This window comes from Cyclopterus lumpus, chromosome 1 (assembly GCF_009769545.1).
Source record: "Cyclopterus lumpus isolate fCycLum1 chromosome 1, fCycLum1.pri, whole genome shotgun sequence".
Classification (NCBI taxonomy): Eukaryota; Metazoa; Chordata; class Actinopteri; order Perciformes; family Cyclopteridae; genus Cyclopterus; species Cyclopterus lumpus.
The window spans coordinates 17327788-17336666 of record NC_046966.1 but is presented as its reverse complement, the minus strand read 5'-3'; the positions used below and the strand labels follow the sequence as shown (position 1 = coordinate 17336666).

The 8879-nt window shown below is 41.6% G+C and overlaps 1 protein-coding gene across 1 annotated transcript in view; it reads left to right on the top strand.

Moving 5' to 3' along the window:
* The first annotated feature begins 1434 nt into the window (after window positions 1-1434).
* lef1 (lymphoid enhancer-binding factor 1) overlaps window positions 1435-8879 on the top strand; it is a 39374-nt gene continuing 31929 nt past the window's right edge. The window contains exons 1-3 of the mRNA XM_034537370.1: window positions 1435-1635; window positions 3583-3649; window positions 4904-5028. Of these exons, the coding sequence (XP_034393261.1) occupies window positions 1435-1635; window positions 3583-3649; window positions 4904-5028 (393 nt within the window). The remainder of the gene's footprint in view (window positions 1636-3582; window positions 3650-4903; window positions 5029-8879) is intronic.

Here is an 8879-nt window from a genome sequence, read left to right as displayed (position 1 = left end):
TAAAGTGGTAATAACAAACAGACCCCCCCCCCCCTTTTCCCAAATGTTGCTGAATACACAAATAAATAAATAAATAATAAATATATGTGATTCTTTTAAAGGTTGATTAAAACGTTTAATCAGATCACACCTTACTTGTATTTTTTTTAACAAATGGAACGAAACAATGTGTTCTTCTTCTAATGTGGGAACCGAGGTTGTTGGGTATTACTACAGAACATAACACTATTGCCAATTCTTGCGTTCGTAATAAATTTCACCTCTGTGTCGGCCAAACAAGTTTGAGCTCGTCTTGTTTTTTCTCTTCTCTATTTATCTGTTATACTTCTTTTTTATTCATCATGAATGTTTTAACCCATCACACCGCCGCCGCTTCTTCTTCTTCTTCTTTTTCTTTCCCCCCTGTCTGCTCATTTGTTGTGAGCTGTGTATAAATCTCTCTCTCAGGAGGAGTGTCAATCGGTGCGGTGTCAATCAGAGCTTCGGCTTCCCTTTCATCTCTCCTTCCTCCCAATGACTGGAGAGAGGAGGAGGAGGAGGAGGAGGGAGCGCGGCTACATTACCAACACACACATACACACACTGGTTACATTACACTGTGGAAGCAGTGTGGGAGCAGTGGGAAGTCGGTCCACGGCGGTTTTTTCCTCTCTACCTTCTTTTCTGATTGTTTTATGACTTCTGCTTTTATCTCTCCTGCGTCGAGGATGTATTTTGAAGCATGAAAGCGGCGTACTGCGTTGCTTGTTGTCTTGTGTGAGTGTTACAACTGTGTTTTCTTCCAGTTGCACATCCATCAGTTACCTTTTCACCTCCAGACGGTGTTTTGGTTTTGTTAGCCTACTTTTTTTCTTCTTTTTTTCTCCACACTTTCAAGGACGACGCAGCTTCTTCACTGGACCACGGAGGAAATATTATTTCTCACTTTTAGAAATGCACTTTTTTTAACGTTGAGGCATTTTTTTAACATTTTTTTTTACTGGACCATATCCGTCGTCGGGTGTGTGTGTGTGTTGACTGAAACACTGGTGATGAGATTTTAACTGGTGGTTTGTCTTCCTTTTGTATCCCCCCCCTCCCCCTCATGACATTGAGGCGTTCACTGGACTCGCGTTCTAAGTAAAGCATATCAAGTTTTTCGGGTTTGAGTTTTGAGGACTTCCAGTTGAGACAGTCGCGGTGAGAGAAAACCAGAGACGCCGACAGCAGCTCCTGTTGCTCCGGTAGAAACACACCGGCGGCGGCTTTCAACGCCGCTTCCTCTCCGAGAGGGAGACGCTCGCTCACTCGGTTCGGGGGACTTCGGTGGCACTTTTCCCCTCTGTAGTTTCGGACAGTGCTGGCGCGCGCGCGCGCGCGTGTGTTTGTGTGCGTCTGCGCGTGTGTGTGTGTTGTCTTCGCTTAAACAGAGTTTAAAAAAAAAAAATCCCAAAAATGCCACAGTTATCAGGCGGCGGCGGAGACCCGGAGCTGTGCGCTACGGATGAAATGATCCCGTTCAAAGACGAAGGAGACCCGCACAAGGAGCAGATCTTCGCCGAGCTCAGCCACTCGGAGGAGGAGGGAGACCTGGCGGACATCAAGTCGTCTCTGGTCCACGAGTCAGAGAGCAGCCCCAACAGCAACAGCCACGACGTGAGTAGTGCCGCGTGCCGACTGATGGGGTGAATGATGAGGGAGCGAAGACACTGTGACCTCCATCTGAGAGGAGAAAAGCCCTGCATCCGGCCAGTAAACAAAGTTGTTTTGTGGTTTTAATAATTTAAAGACCTCGTTTGCATTACATTATTTACTCAGGGTTTACCTGAATGATTTGACAGCTTTGAAAGATTTAAGCTTTAAAAACAAATAGGCCTACAATGAATTTCCTCCTGTGAGACCTTGCTCAGTTTCATAATGTGTGAAGCATTTTGATCATAAAGATGTATCTCAGATTAGAAGAAAGAAAAAAACAGGTGCTTTTATAGTCTGAACTGCATGTTGTATACTTTAATTTTATTCATCACGGTACCACTGCAGTCTCCAGACTCAGGTGTACCAGCTTCTCCTCCAGAAACCTCCTCTACATGTTACATCTTAAGCACCCAATCAACTTATTTTTTTAAACATTATCGGTCTAATTGCACACATGACCGTCTGTGGCAGTAACAGTGCGTTAGTGTGTAGTAAAATATGGAAACCAAAAAAAAAACTGTAAATATATAATTTAGGATGTAGGATTTGGGGCCTTGTGTGCTGCCAGTCTCAAGTAGACTAATAGATGTATTTGCAGGGATTCACGTTAACCTTCGGCAGCTGTTAACACGAGACTGATTGGCTTAAAAGCTATTGACAAACGAGGTGATTCATTTATTTCAAAGGTCACAAAAGGACAACTTCCGATTCTTTTGTTACCGAGGTGTGGATTTTTTTCTAACACCATTGTCGTATTTCATAATTGTCGTGTTCGTTTAATGGTACCCCAATTTATTTATTTTTGGCATTCTTTGGGGTTGAAAAAAATATTGAACACATACAGCTGCATTAGTTTTTGTCAACGCTTCCCAATCAGATTAAAAGGAGGCATTAAGAATAAAATCAAAAGACATGTATTTTGTAAATGCAAATAGAATCTCAATTGAAGAATTTTGTTAACGATGGATATTTAATGTTTCCAAAAATGCAAGTTTTTATTCTGTGCTTGCAAGATGCCATTTATACATCCACATACAGACACAGAGTAGTCATTAAACATCACATTTTAAATTAATAATTAAAAAAAAATTCAGCATCCATCTACCTGTGCACCAACCTCAGGATTCAGGCTGCAGCTTCCCCATCACACAGTTAGTCGCCTGTTTTTGTCATTAACCGCAGTGTTAATGACATTTTGGGCTCATCCTGAACGAGACTGTACACATCCACCACCAAATGTCCTAGAGACACACGAGACAGAGGCTGAATGTTAATTAGGAATCCAGTGAAGCTCCCTCGCTCAGCTTGAAGCCATCCTGAGGGTTCTGAACTCCAAAAGGAGGTCCTCTTCCCAATTCTGATTCGTACAAGAGAAAGGAAACGGCTGTGCGAAAAGCAGGGGATTTTATTTTAGTCAAGCAAAAACTGTCTCCACCATTTTCTCTTTTCATGGGATGATTTTATTTCACTTTGAACTGAGGCTTTTAATTTCTAACATAAATACACGTAAACTGAAAGATGAAATTGAGTGGGCCTATGGTATTGAAAACAAGTTAATTTGTAAGCTCCTTAAGGACATGAAGCTTAATTAGGTGGTTCTTTTGAAGCTTTGATGCAGGCTGCTCCATCACCTCTCTATAGAGAGAGTGTGTGTGTGTGTGTGTGTGTGTGTGTGTGTGTGTGTGTGTGTGTGTGTGTGTGTGTGTATGTATGTGTGTGTGTGCGTGCGTGTGCACAAGCTTGTTCTGCTGTGGTGACAAGCAAAAGGGAATTTTTTTGTCTCAGCAGTGTTTGTGGGTGTCTGACCGAATCAGCATGTTTGTGTGTGCGTGTGTAACTGTGTTTCAAGGCCATCTTAATTGATTCACCATCATTTACATTTTTTATTCTTTCTTTTTATATTTACAGGCAGTTAGACAGTCCCAAATACCGCAAGATTCATATCATGAAAAACACAGAGACCATTTGGAGGATGGTAAGTGACGCCGCCTTGAGCAAGAGCTCGTTATATCAGCATGCTTTATAGGTAAGCCAGCATGCCTATTAGCTGCAATAAAGCCTACATTTCAGAATGATTTGCTGCAGCTTGAGAAGTTGAGGTTTGAAGGAGAATGGTGTGAAAAAGTGCAACTTTGTTTTCCCCACACAGAAGTGATCAGTCACACTCGTGCCCTGTTGATCCTCCTCTTATCAGAGCTCCTGTTTTCTTTTTGCTGCACTCAGTAAAGATACTCTCACATCCAAGTCTAGTCAGGACATGCTGTACCTTCATGGACACAGCTACCTGTTACCTACCTCGTAGATGAGGGTGCCTGCAGAACCAAAGAGACTCGGAAAAAGGGGGATGAATTTGCACATTTCCGATGGGTTCATTATTCAGAACGATTATTAAGGAACAATTCTACAAATGAAGAAAATAAAAAAAATCACATTTCTGTCTTGTGTTCCTTATTATGCATCGCCCCAAGAAACTATTTCCCTACATACATCAGCTCTCTGTTCGCACTGTTGCAGGCAACATGTTGCTGCGGCTCGGGGCTCTTTGCTCTCTGGGTATTGTATTCTGACCTCGCGACTGCATGTCATCATTAGGGCTTTGAGGAGGAGTGTGTCTCCTCTTTGTTCCCCTTTCACTCCTGAATACGATCCCCTCAAACCAAACACTGGCTTTCTTCACAACAAGATCCGTGTTGCCATCAGGTTGTATACCCCAAACACTCCCAACCCCCCCCCCCCCCAGCCTTATTACTCGAGTGGCAAGTGGCGCTGCATTGAGGCCTCTTGTATAAAGCTCCCCCTCTTAGGTCAAAGGCACAGTGGAACTGTTGGGGCGTCTCCTGTTTTGACACAGTCTGTATGTTCTTCTAATTGCCGCTAATTGGCACAGAGGGGCTCCATTGTTCCTCTGTATAATACAACCTCTTCTCCAAGACGGGAAGAAAGGGCACAAACAAAAGGCCGAGGCGAAATGGGGCACGGGTTAATGCGATCCATAGTGATATCATTACGGCTTCAAAAAGGGGCAGGAAGACTTTGTGTTATCATTCATACGTGTCTGATTTATTGACTGAAGCGGATTTAGAATTTGTCATTTGTAAGATGTGTTTATGTGTTTAGAGCTCTAGTGTTGAGAGAAATACAAAGAGTTTTGAGGTTGAACAAATAAAAAATGGCTTCATAGGAGCTTTTTGCAAACATGCAGTAAATTGTCACATTTTGTTTTTATCAGCAAAACTCCAAGACCTGTACAGTAAAGGGCATCCGTACCAGGGCTACCCGGGCTACATCATGATGAGCAACATGAACGACTCCTACATGAACAATGGCTCCCTCTCGCCGCCCATGCCCAGAACGGTCAGTACCAACTCGTTTTCTTTTTCTGTGTGTGTAACAATTAGCTTGAGTCTGAAAACAAACATGTTAAAAAATCTTTTTGCTTGAGGCCGACAAAACAGAAATTAGCAAAGTGCACAAAGATATCAATCCTTTCCCAATTTTGCGTGAAAAGGATTTATAGTTAGAAAATAAATAGCTGACACTTTTAATTAGCGGGGAGAACAACTCTGGAGAGTGTTATTTGGCAGTATAGTTGAGGCATGACATTTATTTTCTTTGGTGGGTTACAGTTTCCGTTTTCTTTTCCGTAGTTAGAAGTTGGTGAAGTCACGCTGAAAGTGCTGGTCTGAAACAACACATATTCCTTGCTCATTAACACACTCTTGCACAAACATGCGGGATGATGATAGACCTGCAGAGATGTAACGTCATGTTGCACCTGCTCAGGTTAAACGGAAGGTCAGGCACTGTTTCGGATATCACTTCTCATGTAACACATAGCATGCAGACTGGGGAAGAGAGTAAGCCACCTGTTGCTTTACCTGTCCAGAGTCTGCTACGCTGTCTTGTGTTTAACACATCGGAATTATGATCCCTTGTTTTCCATATCAATTAAGTAAAAAAGATTAAATTAAATTCCATTAAAGAATCGCGGCAAAAAAGGATTGCAATACTTAATTAAATCAGCGCTTAATTAAATGATATGGTATTGCAGAGTGTGCACCTATTTTTGGCTCTAATTTTCATTGTCCCTAAAAAAGAAGGCATTGTTCATATTTGCAGTTTTCAATCTTCTTAAATAAAAGCATTTGCTTATATTTCATTTTAGGATTTGTTTGGACTGTTCTTTAGAAAAAAATTGCAATTTTCCGATAACTCTGATAAATTGTTTGTATGTCTGCTTTGTTCATTTTTCTAAATGTTAGATACCAAACATTTGTTAAAGAAGAATTTGATAAGGCTGATAATAATATAGTACTTAGCTGCAGCCCTACATGAGGTTAAACAAAGGTCACTGGGCAATATACGACTTTTAATAGCCTCTATAAAATATAAAAATTAAAATAGCATCTTTATAGCTTACAAAAGCTTACAAAAGCTCTAAAGTGAAGGGGGTAATATACATGCAGCGCAATATATTACCAAATAAACATTTAATGCAAACTAATCTGTTGCTTTTAATTCACTGTCATACAGGAACATTTAGTTTGTAATATAACAATTTAATGAGAAAAAACATCCTTGTACTGACCAATAACTTTGACCTGAAATTATTAATTGGGGATTAAAAGTAATGAAATAATTGATTAATAACACAGTTTTTCAGGTCAGATCACTTTTTTTGACTGATAAACTAACAAATGTAAACCTCATAATACTAAAATCAAAAAAAAAAAATATTATTCACTGCCAAAGTTCATAATGCTTATGTTGTTGTTGCGCAGTATCTTTGTACAATATTTACCCTGAAGTACCAGCATTGTTGACACCCATCTCCTTAACAACCATACGTGACCCTTGGATACTGAATGCCTGTCATACTTTCCAGAAGATTAAGAGACGGGATATACAGTATTTCTCATCTTGTTAAAATCTTAAGTGATGCATGCCTACATGACCTGAGTAAACCCTCTAATTAGCCCAGCATGACTGAGGAGGCCTAAAGGCAACACCGCGTCTCCGAGGCTGCTCTGCAGTGGAGTTTATAGTACCGTCAAGGGGTGGTGTGTGTTGTTGCACATATTGTCCCTGTAATGGTATCAATTTCAAGCCAGCTGCAGGTCTCTCACTGGCGGCTTCCTGTGTCTGTCCCGTTTGCAAATGTTCTCCTCTCAAGACAGACATGAAGCACAGGGCACATCAGCAGCTGTCCACTCTAATCCGGTTTTGTCCAAGTCTCTGTATCACACTTGGGAAGTCAACCAGTCTCAAGTCTGCCTGTGGTGTTGGTTCCTTCAGACAGGAAACACTCACACAAGCTCTGGGTCGTTTGTGCGTTTGCAGCTCATAGGCATTAGTTTCATCAGGGTAAAGTTGTGAAATGTGAGCTCTGCGTTATTGTAAGTATCGGCTCTCGGAGGCAGATGTGATTGTTGGGGGCAGATGCCACATGCTGTGTGTAAAGGAACTTCATTCACACGCAACTCTATCACGGGTTGGTGTTAAAATTGCATTGCTTTCCCTCTGCCAAAGTTGGAGAGGGTGAAAGTACGTGACATTGTTCAGTAAATGTGATTACCTCATGATTTGAGGTTGACAAATGGAGTTGTTTATGAAATGTGGGGTATGATGCTTTTAAAATTCTCCATTTATGGCTTGTTTTCTGGTCAATTTGATCGGTTATTCCATCATACGCAGTGAAAATCTCGTAGAGGGTCTGCATGGAGACCAGCTGATGGTATGAGAGGAAATCACCCCTCACTGCAGATGAATCAGGGCAGGCAGTTAGACAGCATATTAACTGCCAAAACTTTTAAAGCCCCGCTTTCATTTCATTTACCGTGGCTGCTTTTTTTATTTTTCACCCAATCTCCCCCTAACCCCTTCTTCAATAAAACGGTAGTCATTTTATATACGTTTCTCTCACTTATCCAATAAAAAGAGCCCAGGCTTGGTGGAGGGATCACAGAACATGAGTCTTCTGGCTTTCTCACTGATGTCAGCTTGCTGCCTCTGCTGCCGGCCACCGCAACCACAGTATCTGCAGGCCTGGGATCGGTTTTCACTGAGATCAAAGGCACATTCTCCCTTTCATTCTCTTCCATCCCCAGCCCCACCGCCGCCCCCCCCCCCCCCCCCCCCCCCCCCCCCCCCCCCCCCCCCCCCCCCCCCGATCCCAGTAGTTTAGATTGATTTCCATTGACCATGACATTCCTGCACATGCCGTCCAGTCATGATGGAGCTGTTGGGAGTAGCTGATTGTCAGCAGATTTTAGGGCTTCTAGCTTGATAGGTCGCCTCCACCGCGAGAGCTGAGACTCTGGTGTCAAGACGCCTAATGGTGTTCAGTTGACTATTCACATTGACCACTTCAAAGAGACAGTGGTGTGTTATGGATACCCTCATGTTTTCGGAATCGTATAGCTGCTTTGGGATGTGGAGTCTGCAGGGTATCCAGAGCATAACGTCTAATGATTTGGAGAATTCATCTCTTTTTCTTGAAGGAGCAAACCCCTTTTACTTCTACAATAAAGTAGCTTTGTGTTTATATGCACCCAAAAAGAGAAATGATGTAAAAGCAGACATTTGGCTGTTTAAATTGTGTTTGAAGTTAATGCAAAAAACAAGCCATCAATAATCTGGTTATTTAATTAGACAGAAGGACACAAATTGTCTTGTCTTTTGTCTTAATCAGGGGTACTGTTTCTCTCTCACAGAATGTTCATATGCATCAGATAACACAAGGAGACGTGTCTATATGTTAAGATTCATATGTCTTTGTTATATACAGTATGTTGATGCTTAACAATAGGAACAATTGTGAAGATAGGTAAGGGTTGTTTTCTCTCTTGCCTCTGTGTCTTTGTGATTTATACTGACAAATGAACATGCTTTTTCAATGTTGGTCAGAATTATCATAATACCCTATAACTGTATTTAGGATAATGGTTGCTAAGTATAACTCTTCAGAGCATTTAGGATGTCATCACTTCCGGATGTATGTGTGGAAGAAGAGAAGTTCAGTGCTTTGATGGGCTTTGTCTTATCCTTCAAATAAGTGGTCCTGCAGCCTCCCAAACTCAAGCGAGGATGTAAAAATGACAGCTTCTAAATAAAGATCAACAAGCTTGTGTTGGCCGTTACATATTTTTAAATGACCTGAAATCTATTTTCAGATTCCGTTGTCACATAAATGTTTCCCTTTTTTG